Consider the following 19,676-nt stretch of genomic DNA (forward strand, 5'->3'; position numbering starts at 1 on the left):
GAACAATTTAATATCTCACAAAAAACACAAGGAAATTCAATGGACTAATTTAAAGTATGAATCAAATGATAAAAACTTTTGGAGAAAATCAGCTTCTGACGACATGGCCTTTCCTGAATCCCTTAGGAAAAAATGTCTGAACTATGACTGTGATAAACTAAAATAGTATTCTATTCAGTGACTTTTGTCTTGTTTAACAAATACTTACATGGTCCATGCTGTGTCTAGAAACTGTTCTAAATACTCTTTTTTTTTAAAGACTTTATTTATTTATTCATGAGAGACACCCAGAGAGAGGCAGAGACATAGGCAGAAGGAGAAGCAGGTTCCCTGCGGGGAGCCTGATGCAGGACTCAACCCCAGAACCCGGGGATCACAAGCTGAGCCAAAGGCAGCCACTCAAACACTGGGCCAGCCAGATGCCCCTGTTCTAAATGCTCTTTAAAAAATAATTCTTATAATACACATAATAACCCTAAGAAGTGTTAGTACTGTCCACATTTTTACGATTGAGGAAATTCAAAAATATTAAATATCAGAAGTCATCAGTTAGAAAGTGCAGGGAGGTAGGATTCAAATCCAGGATTCTAGCCTCAGGAAGTGTGCTTAGATGCTAAGCAAAACTAGCTAAAGGGATGAAGGCCACTGCCCTCATTTGAGGGCAGGGCAGAGTGGGGGTCAGAAATAGCTAAGTGCTGACACTGCCTTCAGTAAAGCACCAGACTGTGAGGTCAGCTCTATATGGACCTGCACCGGCTGTCAGGTATTATGGAGGGCAGGTTAGGGCTCCAAAGTGATTGGCAGGATCTAAGCTCATTTAGAAGTTGCAAACAAGGGCCTCAATTCATCTCCTTCAGAAATAAGAGAATATATTTCTTACAACATAGTCTAACTATACTCTGGAACTCAGGTGAGTTCCAGAGTATCATAGAATACTGAAATAAAAGTTACCTAATAATATCACCAATGATGGCCAAAACAAACTTCTGATGAATTACTTAAGAATGATTTACTACATCTTGATAAGTTTAGCAGAGCTCATAGTTGAAAAGCAAGGAAAGACATGGAGAAAAAGATCATATTTGAACTTTGAACTGGTTTGAAACTTATTTACCAGGATGTCTGAGTGGCTCAGCAGTTAAGCATCTGCCTTTGGCTCAGGGCGTGATCCCAGGGTCCGGGATCAAGTCCCACATTGGGCTCCCTGTGAGGAGCCTGCTTCTTCCTCTGCCTATGTCTCTGTCTCTCTCTGTGTCTCTCATGAATAAATAAATAAAATGTTTTTGTTTTTTTTTAAAGAAACTTACTTACCAGTAAATGAAACAAGTCTGAATATGATTTGATAACACTTTCACGCATGGTAGAAAACTGAAGTAAAATTGTCTCTCGAAGATTGAAGAAAAAGTTCATCTGATATACTTAAAACCTCATAAGATAGGGTACCTGGGTGGCTCAGTCAGTTAAGTGGATGCCTTCAGCTCAGATACTGATTCCAGGGTCCCTGGGATAGAGCCTCACATCGGGCTCCCTGCTCAGTGGGGAGCCTGCTTCTCCCTCTCCCTCTGCCACTTCCCTGCTTGTGTTCATGCTCTTCTCTAATAAATAAACTTTAAAAAAAAAAAACTCATAAGATACATGGTTTTTTTGTTCCTCATGAAATGCAAAGAATGAATGACAAAGAAAGGTAAGGCTGAAGGCAGAAATTAGCATCTTAGCCTTTCATTGGGAAGAAGTTACTCAGAAGCCTGCTATTTAAGAGGCCTTAGTGACATATTTATGCCTCTATTTATCCAGACAACGCTATGATATGACAAGGAATGCCTTTTGAACTCCATAGCTCATTTCGTGGTGAGTTCTCCTGCATCCTAACTCCTTATTTTTCCTAAATCCTATCACAGCAAGTGCTTATAACAACAGAGTAAATGCCTCGCAAGAACAAAAAAAAAAAAAAAAAAACTTTTTCTTTGTAAAATAGAATTTCTGAGCAGTAACTTCCTTTCATCATCCCTACTCTTTAAAACAAATCCTATTCTCTGGCTTCTGTTCTCTAATTGAGCTACAAATGTCTAAACAATGCATACTATGGTCTTTTAATGTAATCAGATACAGCTCCAAAAGATAATTTTATGTGTTGCTTACTTATTCCTTCATTTGCTCATTCACTCCTTCAACATACATTTTATGGAGCACCTACTATGAACTCACATTATGCTAGGTTTCTGAGGATTCACAGTCAATAAAGATGTAGTCCTGACTTTTAAAGAGTTCCTAGTGTGGTAAAATGTTTGGGATTTGAATCCATCTCCTGGTTGCATAGGGGAATTATGCCTAAAGAAAAGGATACTTAAAGACCGCTTTATTTTTACACAGTAACAGTCCACCTAAACACAGGGGTGGAGGTGAGGGAAGTTACCCAGTAACATCATCTGCTGTCTTTGAAACCAAAAATGGCTGAGTTCATTAACCTCTACATTGTACAATTCAAATTCACTCTGAGAAGAAGGAGGTTGGTAAACATTTACCTTTTAGGAGTAGAAAGTGTTCAGATGGGTGTTACACCTAGTCGGCCTGATTTTCAGACCTGGAGTCAGTAGGGCTGTGTAGTGGATAAAGCTGCCCTGTGTGTCCTGGTCGTAGCAAACTACTTACGGGGCACACTGCTCTTGAGTCCACAAGAGAAGAGCCTTCTTTGCAGACATCTGCCATCTTTCTTGGGCTCTGGAGCATTTCTTAGCTGGAGGACTTGAGGTAGGAGATGAGTCTGCCACACTCACACTATCCAGGGAAGGTTGATTGTAATTGCATGAAAGAGTCCGGGCAAGCTCCTCAATCTAAGGAAGACATAATAGTCAACACATACAAATCATAAATTAGTAGCACTGAGGCAAAACCTTTGCCAAAACAAGAACTAAAAAAAAAGTATCCTAAAGCAGTGAGGGGCTATTCATGGTGAAATAAGCAAGAGACAAATCTTTGAATAACAGCATTTGTCATCTTGTGTGCACTTAGGCTTCTTTCCATGGACTTGGGTAACTCGTTGCCCTTATTCAGGTATTGCATTCCACCTTAAGGGCAAGCTCTCTTGGACTATTCATCCCTCTAAAATGCTTACAGAGCACTTCGCTGGTGCTCAACACCTGTCACTCTAAACTGAATTGAACTAATTTGAGATTCTAGTCTAGAAAGTCTTCCGAGAGACTGGGTTAGTTAAAATGAATCCTTGATTATAAACCATTAAGAAACAAATATACATACAGAAAGAACAGTCAAATACATAAGAGATAAGTTCCAAGAAAGAAAAAAAACTGCCATTAAGTATGTGGAAAATAACTTCATAGTCATTTAAGAAAGCCAAATGTATACAACAAGAGGACAGTTTCTTCATTTATAACATGGGCAAAAATTTTAAAAGTTAATATCAAGTGATGGCATCCTCTAGTAAAAGTATGAGAAAGTGGATTTTTACATATTGCTGGTAAGCACATAAGTTGGTTCAGATTTTTTGGAGGGCAGTAAGATAATACCTATGGAAAACTTTAAAAGATAAATCTACAAACACAGTAGCAAGTATTGTTGAAAGAAGTACACGTCTTAATAATTAATAGATCCACCAGACACCAGTAATAGTAGATGTGACCAACACAATTAACAAAGTGGATCTGATTGGTGTATCCCATTGTACCTAAAATGGCAGAATCAACATTCTTTTCAAACCCATATAAAATATTTACTGAAATTGACGATGCTAAGTCATAAAGCAAGCTTAAGCAATTTTGAAGAACTGAGATCATTCAGATAATATTATCTGACCACACTGAAATTAAGCTAGAAATCAGTAACAAAGATATAACAAACAAAATCCCCAAATATTTAGATATTAAGCAAAGAATGTTATAAAACCCAGAGGTCAAATAAGAAATCATCATGAAAATAAACTATTTTGGGACCCCTGGATGGCTCAGCGGTTGAGTGTCTGCCTTCGGCCCAGGGCGTGATCCTGGAGACCTGGGATCAAGTCCCACATCAGGCTCCCTGTGTGGGGCCTGCTTCTGCCTCTGCCTGTGTCTCTGCCTCTCTCTCTCTGTCTCTGTGTCTCTCATGAATAAATAAATAAATAAATCTTTAAAAAAAAGAAACTGTTTTGAACAGAGCAGTAACAAAAATATTGTATGCATGGATTAAACAATGTAATATTTTAAAGATGTCAATTTTTTCTAAATTATACATTTAATGCAATCCTCACTAAAATTCCAAGATTGTATGCATGTAAATTGACAAGTTATTTATAAAATTTATGCAAATATCAAATCAACATGTTGTATACCTTAAACTTACACAATGGTATATGTCAATTACATCTCAATTTTAAAAATTATATGAGAATGCAGAGAGTAAGCAATAAACAAAATAATCCTAAAGAACAAGTTGGACATGATCAGATATCGAGACTTTCTATATAGCTATAGAAATTGATATAGTATAGTACGTGCAAGGATAAATAATGGAACAGAACTGACAATCTGACGATTGGGAGCCACACATATATGGTTACTTGATTTTTTTAATTTACTGGCCCTACAGTACACTAGGAAAATGATGGTCTTTTCAATACATGGTAGTGGTTCAACTTGATAGCCATACGGAAAAAAATAATTTTGATTGCTTTAATATAACATACTCAAAAAAATTCATTCTCAAAAGATTGTAGGTCTAAATGTAAAATGTGAAACTATTAAGCTTTTAGAACTGCACTGTCCAATATAATAGTCACTAACCATATGTGACTGTTTAATTTAAATCAATTAAATTAAATGTAAAAATTTAATTCCTCAGTCATACTAGTTACATTTCAAGTATTTAACAGCCACAAGCAACTAGTAGCTACTGTCTTGTACAGTGAATACAGGACATTTCTATCATTGAAGAAAGTCCAATTTGGACAGAATTATTCAAGAAAATAGCTTAAGAAACTATCTCCATGCTGCTGACAAAAGGAAAGATTTATTTACAGGACATATAAAGTACTAGCCACCAAAAAAGGAAGTTGATAAATTTGAACTACATTAAAATCATGCATGTCTATTCACTAAAAGATTGAAAAGGCAGCCACAGAATCAGAGAAGATATTTGCAATTTATAGATATTCGATAAAGGACTTGTATTCAGAATATTTTTTAAAACTTCTATAAATCATTATACACAATAGCATAGCTAAAAGTTAAAAATTTTAATGTCAAGTATCAGCGAGCATTGGAGCAAGGAACTCACAAATTCCAATAACAGTGTCAAGTTGAAACTCATAGATTATGTAAAGTGAAATAAATCTGACACAAGAGTATACAGTGTATGTAAACCAATTCAGTTATAATTCCTTTATAGGGAAGTAAAGATGCTAAACTAAACAATGATAAGAGATCAAAGTGATGGTTTTCTTTACGGAATGGGGCAAGGACTGGAAGAAACACTTAGGAACTCTGGAATGCAGGCAATGTTCTCTATTTTTATCTTGGGTGGTAGTTACATGGATGTAATTTATAAGACTACATCAAGCTCTACACCACTTAAAATGTGTGCATTTTTCTCTATGTATGTTATACTTCAACAAAAGTTTATTTACATTAGCAATACGAAGACCAAAAAAAAAAAAAAGGAAGACTTATGGCCAGACAATTTCACTTTTAGGAAACTAGGTCATAGAAATAATTAAGATTGTATGGAAACATTTTATCTGAAGGGTAGTCTTTTTAGAATTGCTTACAATCGTAAAACTGTGAACATTCTGACTGTTAATTAATGAAATATAGTTCTTTGCAATAGAGCACTAGGCCTCCATTAACAAATATGTATGAATTCAGAAAGATGTTCATTAGAAGAGACTGAAAACAGTTTGGATAGCATGACCATTCCATGTGATAGATAGATAGATAGATGATAGATAGATAGGTAGATGAATATATACATTCCTTCCTGCTGCACATATCATGAAATCTATATACCAAATTATTTAGTGCTTATCAGTGATTGGTAGAATTATTGGTGACTCTACTTGGTTTTCATTATCTATATTGAAATTTTTAATTATATTTTAAATATCCTGGAAAGTATGGAGAAAAAATACAATAAATGCCTATTATTGTCAAATTTTAACATTTTACCACATTTGGTTCATATTTTTTTAAAGAGATGAAACACTGACACAGTTTAAGCCTTCTGTCTTTCCCTCTGCAATTCCATTTCCTTCCTTTTCCAGAGGGAAAAAAACACAATTCTAAATTTGGTTTTCATCATCCTCATGCATATTATTCTACTGCAACTTCAAATGTGGGTATCCAGAAATCATAGTCTTATTTTTAGATGTTTTAATTTGTATACAAATTAGTTATTTTCTAGTTTTTATAAAATAAGCATTTATTTCCTACATAATTTTTAAAGTTCTTTTCTTTTTTTTTTATTAAAGATTTTATTTATTCATTCATGAAAGACACACAGAGAGAGAGGTAGAGACACAGGCGAGGAAGAAGCAGGCTTCATGCAGGGAGCCCAATGTGGGACTCGATCCTGGGACTCCAGGATCATGCCCTGGGCTGAAGGCAGACACTCAACTGCTGAGCCACCCAGGGATCCCTTAGTGTTATTTTCAAGGTAATTATAGAGATATAGAACATGCAACTTTTAGGTTGCAGCAGAAAATCTCCACTAACTCAGAATCACAGGTCTGGAGAATATATTTATCCGTCATAAGTATCAAAAAGTCTGGACTATAACTGTCTTTGCTGTTTTCTTGGTTTCCTAGCACAAAAACTAGCACACAGTAGGTGTTCAAATATATATGGCATGAAATTAATCCATGAATCAGTCTTGAATAGGACTAGGTGTTGTGGTATTATTAGATTGAACAAAACTGGGAGATTCTACAAATTTAGTGGGTTAGTTTTCAAAAAAATTCACTCCAAAAGCATCCTACTATCTCTTGCCAGAGTAAGTAAACAATAGGCAAAATTTTATCATGGCAGGTTCTATTCAGACTGGTGCTGATACTATGGATAATGTAAGATATCATAATTCAACATTCAATTTTCAAATGCAAAATAACATAAATGGCCAAAGATCTACCTGTCAAGATTTCCAGAGTGTCTTGCTTCCAGAAGAAACTCAGGACTGAATTTTATTGCATTACACTTATTTCATACTGCAGTAATTAGAACAGAAATAGCTTTCACATCATCAAACTACTTACATGAAAGTGCAGAATAATTGTCCAAATTAAGCCAAGAATAATGGATGGGTTTCCATCTATAATATCAGTAACATGAATATTTATTAGCTTGATCTGGAAAAGAAGAAACATGGGTTAAACGGAGAAAACATTTTATAGCATTAATTTCTCCTGTGAATCTTCAGATGAAATTCATACTCACTGATCGGTTTTTTAGGAATGTCAGGGCATGTTCTATATTGATTCTACACTGGAATGTATTAGATCCTTTGTCTCGAGGCTACAAAATTCAAGCAAAATATATTACTTAGAAATATGAAAAACAATTTTTTAATCAACAAAAGGTTTTTTAATGTCATTTAAAAAGCTTACCAACTGTTGTCCTGAGAGTACTTCTAGCAGGTCCAGGAGGACATGCCCCTTTTTAATGTCTGCAAACAGGTCTGATACAACCGAGGGAGGAATGTGCTACAAGAGGTTACAAGAAAAATACTCATTCAAACATTGCTCGAAAAACATAATACCTTTAAGAATCCCATAAATGTGCTGTGTGACTTCACAAAAGCATTAATTCAGTAGTGATTTTTAATTAACGGGATGAGAGAGAACACACAATGTTCTTTATCAAAGCATGGTAAGAGAAGTAGCGAACTTAATTTATCTCATGGCAAATTTCCAGTAACACAGCACTCTTGTAGCTTTCACTGAAAGCTTAAAACCTGTGCATGGAGGCAGCATTAATGGCATTTCAAATCAGCCAGTAGTGACCTATTTGGGGAGTAGATTACACAACCAGAGTAATCTGTTTATGAATTTACCCCTTCTAGAACTGCATTGGGCAGGGATAGATGGCCTATGAGGAGAGACTCAGTCATTTTGTATCTAGATTATTCCAGGCACATGGTGTCCCTGAGAGACAGGATGGACAGTGATTAAGATCAAGGCCTTTGGATCCAAACTGCCTGGGTTTGTATCCCACCACTATCACTTACAAGTGGTGTGGCCTTGGGCAAGTCACATTAACATCTTTGTACTTGAGTTTCCTTGTTTTTTTTTTTTTTAAAGATTTTATTTATTTATTTATTCATGAGAGACACACAGAGAGAAAGAGAGAGAGAGAGAGAGGCAGAGACACAGGCAGAAGGAGAAGCAGGCTCCATGCAGGGAGCCCAACATGGGACTTGATCCCGGGTCTCCAGGATCAGGCCCTGGGCCAAAGGCTGTGCTAAATCGCTGAGCCACCCGGGCTGCCCTCTTGTTCTTTAAACAGGAATAATACTATCTCATGGGGATGTTGTCAAGTCTCATAAATGCAATGCAAATTCATTTCACTTAAAAAGCTTTGAACAGTGTCTAACATTTAACACTCCTTACATATGAGTGTTATACATATAACACTCCACTGTTATTCTATTATTATTATTACATTTGATTTTAAAAAGATGCTGCTGCCTTAAATATTTTTAGAGCACTATCTCCCATACCCTTAACAAAAGTCTCTTTTTTGTGTTGGGAAAGAATAAGAAACATCTAAACAAGGTCAAGGTGACTTCACCACATTCTTTCAACCTTTACATGTCACCAATGCCATTTTGGGGCCCAAAGGAAGGCCCAAAACATAACTAAAATATGTTTATAGCTTTATTTGCTCTTTTTTTTTTTCCTCACCTTTGCCAACTGTGAGTTGATCCAGCAGGTGAAGGTTTTCTTCTGAGTGTCTTCCTGTTTAGCTATTGAAAAAAGACAACAGCAGTTATAAAATAAGCCTCAGAAGCCTTTCAAATATAACAAGCCTTCAAAGGTCTATCACTCTGGAGATGTGCACACATTCCACAACTTTTCCAGCCTTCTAGGACTTGGTCTGAATTTCAGACGTTTGTTCAAGAAGTGCTTTGGCAATAGCATGTTGATATGAGCTATTTTTTATCGCTGCAGGTTAGCTGACAAGAGACGATTTTTTAAAAGATTCTTATTTATTTATTTGACAGAGAGAAAGAGCACAAACAAGGGTAATGGCAGGGGAAGAGACAGAAGCAGGCTGCCCACTGAGCAGGGAGCCCAACGTAGAACTGAATCCCAGGACCCTGAAATCATGACCTGAGCCAAAGGCAGACGCATAACCGACTAAGCCACCCAGGCACTCTGAGACCATGATTTTTAACACTTTTACCAACAAAAGAACTAAGTTCCCATATGGCCTTGACAGTGCAATATGAGGAACTGTGAAGAGAGAGAAGACTTCACAACCCAAAAGCACTTGCAGTCAAAGCAAAAACCATATATATTTAAAGACAAACCCAGAACACCTGAAGACATTTTAAAATCATAAAGTCATGGACAGTTTAGTCTTGATATTTACAGTGTTTATCACGGAGGACATATTGCCACTGCACTAACAGGAAATTAGCTGCAATCAGTCAGAGTCCGAGCCACTGGGCTCAAATCCTGCCTCTGTTACCAAGTAGCTGTGCAACATCAGTTTCCTCAAGGAATCAGGTAATAAGCACTCGTCTCCAGAGACTGTTAATGATTCACTTGAGAAGTGCCCGCATTTACTCTTATTAACAGGACAGGAGTCAAGGGGAAGATCTGAACATGCAGGGTATGTCTACCCCTCCTCGCCGGGGCAGGAGCAGGCCCTACACCAACACCACGCTCCCCACCCGCCCTCTGCCCTCCCCAGCTTCAGCAGGCATGTCAACCCTGCACACCAGAACTGAGTTTCCATCTCCCCAGATGTCCTCACCTGGCTGGCCACCCAGGAAGGGACAGATACCCTCTCCTCCCTGGGCCCAAGGCTCACAGCCTTTGCACCACCATCTACCTAGAGGTCACCAGGTCTCATCCCAGCACACACGCACATACACACATGCGCGCACATGTGCTGCACACACGCCCTGGACTCTCAGGTTCCCCTCTGTTCTCTCACTCAATTTTCATAAGATTCTGCACACGCCTCCATTTTTCTCATCTCCCACCTCTCCTTAACTCCTGAAACCGTTCCACTGATCGTGAACCCAGAGTACACCTTCAGCAAAATCCCCCATGTGTCCAAACCCTCTCTGGCAGGCGTTGCCTCTCTGCTCTTGGTGAAAACTGGCCCACTCAAGTGCTGGCTCTGCTTCCTCTTACTCCCCTTGCCCCTCGCTACTGCTTCCAGATCATTCTCCACTCTGTCCCCGAAGTACTCCAGCTTTGACTCTCAAGTCATCAGACTGTGCCCACTGTCATCTACTGGCCTCTGTTCACTCCTCACCATTTCTCAAAGATTTCAGTTCCTTCCCCACTGTCCTCTCTCCAAAACAACTCCTACGTCTTGGCAATTTCAACATACATACTGATGAAGCGCCCAACTTCCTGGCCTCTCCGTTGTATTCTTCTTCTCCAATAAACTTGTCTTCTCCTCTGCTTCAACCACTGACCACCATGGTCATACCCCTCACCTTAGCAATACTAGTAACTGCAACTCCTTGCAGTCTTGATTTTGCGCATCTCTGAACAACAGCCCCAAGCTTTTCAGTTCCTCCCCTCCAGGGCCCCAACTCCAACCACCCCTGACACCATCAGCAACTCGAAGCCATTGAATTCTGCTTGCTTTGCACTGTCCTCGCCCTCACTGATACCCTTCCTCCCATCCTTTTCCAGCTGCTCCCTCATCAAGGTCATCATGAATCCAGGTCATCAAGGACCCTCCCCTGCCTCCGACTAGAGTCAGTGGTTGATTGTCAGCCTTCACCTTACTGGACACTGCACTCTGTTTTTCTCCTACATCACAAGCTGGCTTCTCCCTTTCTCTCACACTCCATATCCAAAGCCTTGGGAAATCCTCTCTGGTGCTCCTTCAGAATATGACCACTTCCCACCACCTCCCAACCTGGATTACTGCACTAGATCTCTAAGAGGTCTCCCTCCTTCCAGTCTTGCCCTCAAAATACTATTCTCAATGCAGCAGCCAGCGTGATATTGCTAAAACGTTAACTCAGACTAGGAAACTCCTTTGCTTACAATCCTTTGAGGGCTCCTCACTTCACTCCTTAAGAGGGCTGCAAGGCTGACACTCACTCCCTCAGCTCATCCCCCAGGCTCATTCTACTCCAGCCACTCTGGCCTCCCTATTTTTCTCAATCTCCCTAGAAACATTCCCACCTTAGTGCTTTGCCCTAACTGTCCTTTCTCCCAGGTATGCTCTTCTACAGATATCCCCATAAGCCTAACTTTCATCCTATTTAAAGCTGTAACCCTTCCTCCTGCTTCTCTTTATTAACTCTATTTTTTTCTAGCACTTATCACCTTTTAACATCTTACGTAAGTTATATATGTTTATTATGTCTTGCTCTTCTCCCAACAGAATATAAACACCACATAGACAAAGATGTTTTGTCTGTGATCTATTCTGGGTACCGAGAGGAATCTGGCCAAGAAGAGACTCTAAAGAAACTTTTGCTAAAAGAATAATAATACTTTAATTAATCATATTAAATTGATTGCATTAATAAAACTAAATTATAATTAAATTAAATTTAAGTTAGTAAAGGATAATTTTACTGATTATTATAGTTATACTTTACTTACTATACTGAGACAGTCAAATCTACCTTTATGTGTCTATATTCCTTTTTTAAAAAATTGTCTGATCTACCTTCTAATGTTTTTTTTTTTTTGATCCCTTCCACTCTCCTTTATGAACCTCTAGCTACCAAAGTTGTAACGACTGAAATTGTTGGCATGACATCTAACTAGAGCTCTTAAAATTTTTTTAATCTGATGTGAGTTCAGGTTGAGGAACTGAAGAGAATCTGAGTAAATGTGTTTTCGGGTGTTTACAATCCTGGCTGATTAGAGATTAATGATGCACTTAGCCTTGTTGGATTTTTTTTTCCTTTTTTAATCCATTTCATTTTTCTGCATTACCAGCTTAAATTAGTTATAGCCCAGTGATTTACACAGTACATGATACTCAATAATTATTAGTTGAACTGAATTGAGTTCTGGCAAGCCAACTGGATAGTTTAGGCTTTCAAAAGTTATTTGTGGGATGCCTGGGTGGCTCAGCAGCTGAGCATCTGCCTTCAGCTTAGGGCGTGATCCTGGTCCCAGGATTGAGTCCCACATCGGGCCTGCTTCTCCCTCTGCCTGTGTCTCTTCCTCTCCCTCTGTGTTTCTCATGAATAAATAAATAAAATCTTTTTTTAAAAAGTTACTTGTTTTATATAAACAAAAGAATTACAAAGAACCACAATTTTGTCCTACTTCAAAATGTTACTACATCTTCTACAATCTTTGGGATGTATTTTCATTGCTTTTTCTCTTAGTATCAGTAGATGATACAACAGTATTTTTAAACATATAGTTAAACATTACAGATTTAAACAAAAAATTGTATTGAAGGCTAATTTTGTTCCTCAAGAGAAAAAAAAAAGAGAGAGATAACAAGTTTTTATGACTCCAGGAGCAAATTACCTGCCCATAATGTACATTAATCAAGGCCATGGAAAAAAGCAGGGAGGGACCTATCCATTATTATAACAATAAAGCAGAAATCCAAATCCAAACCAAAATAAACAAAAAAGCCAAAGATGACTCTTCCTATCCTTAAGTAACCAAGAGAGATTTTTCCTCCCGGGAGATATATGAAAAAGAAACTAATCAGGAATGCTGCTAGGTCTAGGAGATAAGAGTCTGCACTTATTTTAGGAAAGTTACATGGGGGAGAGGGGAGATACGAAGGTGGGTAAAATCATCTTGGAAAGAGGAAAACAGGGGATCCCTGGGTGGCTCAGCAGTTTAGCACCTGCCTTCGGCCCAGGGCATGATGCTGGAGTCCCGGGATCAAATCCCATGTCGGGCTCCCTGCATGGAGCCTGCTTCTCCCTCTGCCTGTGTCTCCGTCTCTCATCTCTCATGAATAAATAAAATAAAATCTTAAAAAAAAAAAAAGAAAAAGAAAAAGAAAGAGGAAAATGCTAGCACAACACTGAGTGCTCTAACTAGATTGTTCCAATTGGGGGCATCTGACCTAATCTGAGGTTGGACTGACATGTATCCCGACAAGGATAGAAACTACAACTGAAAATAATCAAAACTTGCCCAATGAAAACCCCAAATTATTCTTGTCTTAATTTGATAAAATCTAATAGAAACTGGGGAAGGGTGGGAGACAAAAAGAGAAGCAGTCAGAACAAATCCCCACCAGTAATCTCCAGTTAACAAAGGAAACAGAGCACGAATGAAATCTTCAGAAAAGGATTTAGAAAAGAAACTTGATGGCTTTTAACTAACTCATTGTCCAAATTTAGAGAACAACTTGTCAACCTGGAAATTAGAACCCTTCAAATGCAACAAAGACTCTTTGCTTAATGGCAAACAAAGATGGCCCAAGTACAATTAAATACTTTTGCAACAGCTGAATTAAATGGTTTCATATGTGCCATTTTATTTATCCCTTGACACACTTTTCTCACATTTTTATACTGTCTTATCCCTGAAAAGCAGTATTAATTCAACAGGAACCAGAGCCAAAGAGATCACCCTATGGCAGGATAAGTAACCATTTGTTCTTTTCAAAGGCTGACCCATTGGGGAAAAAATAATTGAGAACCGATTCCTTTAAAGCAACTTAATTTGAGTGGGTGAGATTTTTTTTAACTGTCAGATTTTATTTTGTAATTTCTGAGGTAAGTTTCTAATAAAATAATAAAATTCTTCTCAAAATGGCACGTAGAGAATAGAATCAGCAGATGTTAGGGATAAAAAGTGAAAGAGTTAAAGAGAATAATAAAATGTTATAATGGTATATTTCTCCATAAAATGCCGAAGAATGGAGAATGAGAAATTCTCTATCCTGATTTTTAAGGCAAACAAGAAATATGCATAATGTAGAAAAACATAGTGAAGTTTATGTAGATATTTTTGACTCTCATTCTCGGAAAATATCTGACTGAATTTGAGAAGCAAGACATTCTAGGCAAAGGTTTTCTCTAGATGTCATTACCATAAAAATACATTTAATCCCTGAGTTTGTCCTTATTCAATCTGCCTTATGTGAGCTGGCAACACATACCCTTGGCTGGAAGACACCTTAAATGAAAACATATTGAGTTAAGCCCAATTAAGGAGTATGGATTTTAAATTCATTATAAAGTTCCCAGAAAAACTACCAGGGCTACTAGGGAGCAGCAAGACCCAGAAGCATAAGAGTTCATCTAAAGTGTTGACACCTCCCCCCAAATCAATTAATTAATCAAAATGTTGACTCCAGCAATCCTCCCCAGTAGTAAGAGTTCAAAAGCAGTTACCTCAGACATGAGAATCATTACGTTTTCACTTAAACACAGAACAATGCATTATTACAATGTGGCTTCTCCAGGAATGTCCTCTCCTGCATGAATTCACTGAGAAAGCTCTACAATCTCCTTCTATGTAGGAATTTCTTCTTCCCTATTATTGGTTTATTGCTAACAGGTTTACTGCACTTGGCTCCAGATTCACTCTTTTGATCTGTCTGTCAGTCTCCTCATTAAAATCTTTTAATCATTCCTTAATTCCTTAGTGAGTAAATTCTAAATTCTTAGCCTAACATTCTAGGTCATTCATAGTTTGGCTCCAATCTAATTTTTTGACTCATCTCCCGTGACTTCTCTGCTCCTATCCTACTTTTCTAGCAGACTATAAATCCACAACTCCCCAGTTAAGTTTCACTCTTTTCTGCATTTCATGCCATTGCCATGCTATGTATCCTCTGGAATGGCCAATCCTCCCATGGCCCTCTGCATTCATAAAAACTCAACACAACATACACGGTGGGCATTCAATCGACATCTGTTAAAATAAGACATAGTCTGTTCAAATGCCTCCCTCTCTAAAGAGAAATAGATATAATCTCTTCTGGTTCTAGTCTCCCACAACACTTTACTGGACTTTTTTCTTATTGTTATTAGAAAGTAATATACAATACTCATAAAACATTTTTCCAAGTAGCTCTCAAAATTAAAGGTTAATCTTAACTTCCTTCAAAAATCCCATTTTCCTTCCCCAGAGACAACATTAATTGACAGTTTCCTGTGCATCTTTCTAGATAGATTAAATATAAAGCACATATATTCTAAAAAAGCAAGGATTTGTTTGGGTTGATCACTGAGTCACATGATTCTAGAATATCTCACTAGTAGGAGGCACTCAGTATTTGTTGAATGAATGTATGTAAATGTAAATTAAATGATTATACATGACATAGCTTCATTTTTTAAGTTGGTAATTCAAAAAGCAGAGACTTAGGTATACTACTTAAAGTTAAAACGCATCTGCTAAAAAAAACGCATCTGCTAAGCTATAAGAAATATTTTTTTTATTTTTTTATTTTTTATAAGAAATATTTTAAAAGGAGATCATACCCTTCCAAAATTTTTGCTTACCAGAAAGTAAGCAAAAAATATCTGGCCAAAAAAAAAGAACAAAGTAGATACATATGTGCTGGTTTGGATATATTCTTAATTGAAAAAAAGTAAGTTGTAAAATAGTATGTTTACTCTTATTCTACCTGTAGCTTTTAGATTTTATTTTTAAGTAATTTCTATATCCAATGTGGGGCTCAAACTCACCACCCCAAGATAAAGAGTTGCATGTTCTACCGATTAAGCCAGACAGGCACCTCTCTATCTGTATTTTATTAAAGGATACCAATATGTATCATCCAACAGCTTACTTCTACCTTATGATAATTACTACTTGCTGCTCATATCAGCCTTGTACCACCAGAGTCACGTAAGGGTGTGTGGTTTCTCTCCCACTCAATGTATAACCTTGAAGTTAAATATTTATGCTTGTGTGGTTTTGCTTCCCCTTAGCACAGTACCTTGTGGATAAGAAGTACTCAATAAATATTTGCTGATTGAAAAACTCAGTAAGTATTAAGAGTATGGAAAATCAAACTGTCTTACTGTATGGAGAAGAATTTACTGACAACATTTCCTAGGCCTATGCCTTATCCCAGTCCTTGTTTTAAGAACTCCTGGACAATTTCTTTCTCCCATGAATAAAATGCCTTGAACAAAAGGGCAGGTGCTATAATGAGATGCTGTTGCCATTCCTTAAAACAACACTGCCAACTCACTGTTGGCTGGGACAGAAATGGTAGGGATAACTAAATTTGGAAAATAATGCAACACATTTTAGCCATGTGTCCCAACAGCCATATCAAATAATCTTAAGCTGTTACTGAATAGAAAGGGAACTAAAAATAATAAGCCCACCTCTTTTATTCTTTCTCATGGAGATGATAAACAAATAAATGAAGAAACAAATTAAGAGAATAAAAGCACACAGGCACGCAAAATCAAAATAAGAAAAGCCTAAAATATTTGAAGAATAAACAGGAAAAGGTGTGTTACTGAACTATAAAAGAGGAAACTATTAACTAACAGAAAAAGGAGGGTGGCAATTTACTACACATTTTCTTGCAACCAACCAGAAGTAAACTAAACAAGTCAGCAAAAAAGAAAAATAAATAGTTCCAAGACTGAGATCTCACTTACTGAACGAGAAGAGCTGAGTTTGGAAGGTAACTCCTGACTAATAACTCGCAAGCACAGCATGCAACCATCTCTCAACCTCAACACTTTTTTTTTTTTTACAATTTGTTTATTTGAGAAAGAGAGAGAAGGAGAGTGCATATAGGGGGAAGGGTAGAGGGTGAGAATCTCAAGCAGACTCCCAGCTGAGAGTGGAGCCCGATGCAGGGACCCATGAAATCCCACGACCCATAAAATCATGACCTAAGATAAAACCAAGAGCAGAAGCTTAACTGACTGCGTCATCTGTGCACACCCTCAACACTTTTATGTCAATATTCCTCTCCTGGAGAATCTGTGTTGGCACTAAGGAAAAAACAGCACTCACCAATCAGACTCAGCATCCCAGGACCAAAATCAAACCCCTTCTCCCTCCCTCTCTCCACACCTATCCTCACCAGTGTTTCCACCTCACAGATTTAACACTATGATCCTTCATCATCCCCAAGTACAGACTCCCATAAATCAGGCCAAATTTGCTTCTGTGTAGCTCTGGTATCCTCTTCCTTCCTACACCACTAAGTTCCCCCAGCCCTCCTGGCCCATCTGCCATCAGCCATGGCCTGCTCTTCTCATGGCCAGCCAGGTCTGCTCTACTTTCTTCAATCCATTCTCTGCTTCAGCCAGTAGAACTTACCTTATTCTCCTTTCCACTTTGATGGTTTCTCTCTGCTCTAGGGATAAGGAGCAATGTCAGTAACAGCTGAGGAGGTGCTACATGGTCCATCCCAGGGTACTTCTCCAGGCTTAGCACACACTGCGCTCCTCCTCTCCCCTCTACACAGTGTTCCAGCCACTCCATCTTCTTCTGAGGCCTTTATGAGCTACGTTCCCTCCAGCTCAGCCCTTTGTACCACCACCCCTCCCTTCATCTAATCAACTTCCACTTTCACTCAGGTCTTAGTCAGTGGTTCATCCTGAAGGAAACCTAAGTAAATTTCCCTTTTGTTGTTTGTTTTCATAGAGCCATACTCACACCCCTGCCCCATTTAGCACTTTCCTCAACTTGTAATCACTGACAAGGTTAAGAGCACTGGCTCTAAAGCCAGACTACCTGGGTTCCCATATCTGCTACTTATTAGCCGTGTGCCTCAGTCTTCCAAACTTAAAATGGGGATATTAGTACCTACCCCCTGGGCTGTTAGAAGGATTAAGTACTTATACCAATATAAATCAGAGGTCAAGAAATAAACTATAATCTGAAGGCCAAATCTGATCTATCACCTGTTTTTGTAAATAAAGTATTATTGGAACACAGACATAATCATTTGTTTTCATATTGCCTGTAGCTACTTTCATGTTAAAATGTAGTTGTGACAGGGACCATATGGACTTCGAACACTAAAATTTTTGCTACCTGGTCCTTTATGGAAAATGTTTGCCAATCCCACACATAGACTATGACTAGTCTAACACAAATAGATATTAGCTACAATATGGAAGAAAGAGGAAATTAGTATGCTAAGTGAAAGAAGACAGTCACAAAAGACCACATACTATATGAAATATCCTGAATAAGGAAATCTATAGAAGTGGAAAGCAGACTAGTGGCTGCCCAGGTCTGAGGGAAGGAGGATGAAAGGTTTAGGAATGACAACTAAAGGGTATGGCATTTCTTTTTAGAGTAATGAAAACGTTCTAATGAGTTGTCTGGTATATAACTCACATCTCACATTACATCTCATAAAGCTGTTCCCCCAAAATATTAGCTAATATCTGTGAGATTATTTAATTAATATGCACCTTCTCATTAGCCTACTGGTTCCTTAAGAGTATGGGTCTGATTTTGCTCCTCATTTTGTCTGCAGCACCTACCCCATGTTGTAGGAATTCAGAAAATGTTTGTTAAATGAGTAAATGGCTGGGGAGAAGTGAGTGGGGTTTTGTGGCTATTTTTCCCCAATGTAAAAATTTAAATGCTGAATTTATTCGGGAAATCTATGACATATATGGCATACAACAAATGATTTCTACTTTGGGCCTTAGCGCGTGGAATCCAGACACTTCATGTTGCCACATGAGCAAACCACACCCTGTGCAACACCTGAGATTTCCACACTGAGGCTTTTGTTTCCAGCCTCCCTGGAACATAGCTCCTGGCCCTCTGCGTAAGCAAATCTTGTATTTCTAGCACATGCAAATAAGCCCATAATACAGATAAAATGCCTAGAATTTGGGGTGCTATTTGCTCTCCTCTTTCTCATCCTCTTCTTACTCATCTGAGTTGCTCAATAAATATCTGTGGAATGAACAAATCAAAGAAATGACTCCATTTCTTCTAACACATATTTCTTATTCTACAGTATCTTTCATCTACTTTATAAAACTGAATGCTTTTCTCAGGAAAATCATGACGTGTGAGCCTGAGCCCTAACTCCGGAGCACAAAAGAAGTGATCTGTGCTATGATTACAAATCTAGGATGCTTACACTCTTGAATGCCAGCAAATTACTCAGGGTCATTGTTTAAGTTCAGAGTTCTATGTCCCAACTCCCAAGGTTTCTGATTCAAGGGATTCACACAGACTCTTTGAGAAACATCTCTGTAACTGGACTGATTTACATGTGTGACTTATTTTTGAGACAACAAAGGGAACAGGAAAGGCTTAGCAAAAATAGTAATGAAAAATAAACTCTGAGATATTGATGTAACGTAATTTGATATAAGTCTATAATAACTTGTAAGTATCCTAAGACACACTTAACGGGGCTCAGAAGGCTTGCTGAAACAGCTTGTGTCCAGGAATAAATAGGAATTCAGGGTAAGCACCAGTGACATCATTTTATTAAAGCTTTCCAATGAAGTGGTCAAGTAGGCATTTTGTGAATGAAAAAAATTGTAGCTCCCAGAAGATGAAAGATTTTTAATCATTCAATAAATATTTATTGAAAGTC

General features: G+C 37.9%; 1 protein-coding gene across 1 annotated transcript in view; it reads right to left on the reverse strand.

The window, feature by feature from the left end:
- The window catches only part of SYNE2 (spectrin repeat containing nuclear envelope protein 2), a 316,861-nt gene that overhangs the window by 233,463 nt on the left and 63,722 nt on the right, over positions 1 to 19,676 (reverse strand). The window contains 5 exon segments of the mRNA XM_055303886.1: positions 2,650 to 2,831; positions 7,238 to 7,330; positions 7,419 to 7,496; positions 7,589 to 7,684; positions 8,885 to 8,946. Of these exon segments, the coding sequence (XP_055159861.1) occupies positions 2,650 to 2,831; positions 7,238 to 7,330; positions 7,419 to 7,496; positions 7,589 to 7,684; positions 8,885 to 8,946 (511 nt within the window).

This window comes from Nyctereutes procyonoides, unplaced genomic scaffold (genome assembly GCF_905146905.1).
Source record: "Nyctereutes procyonoides isolate TBG_1078 unplaced genomic scaffold, NYPRO_anot_genome, whole genome shotgun sequence".
NCBI classification, from domain to species: domain Eukaryota; kingdom Metazoa; phylum Chordata; class Mammalia; order Carnivora; family Canidae; genus Nyctereutes; species Nyctereutes procyonoides.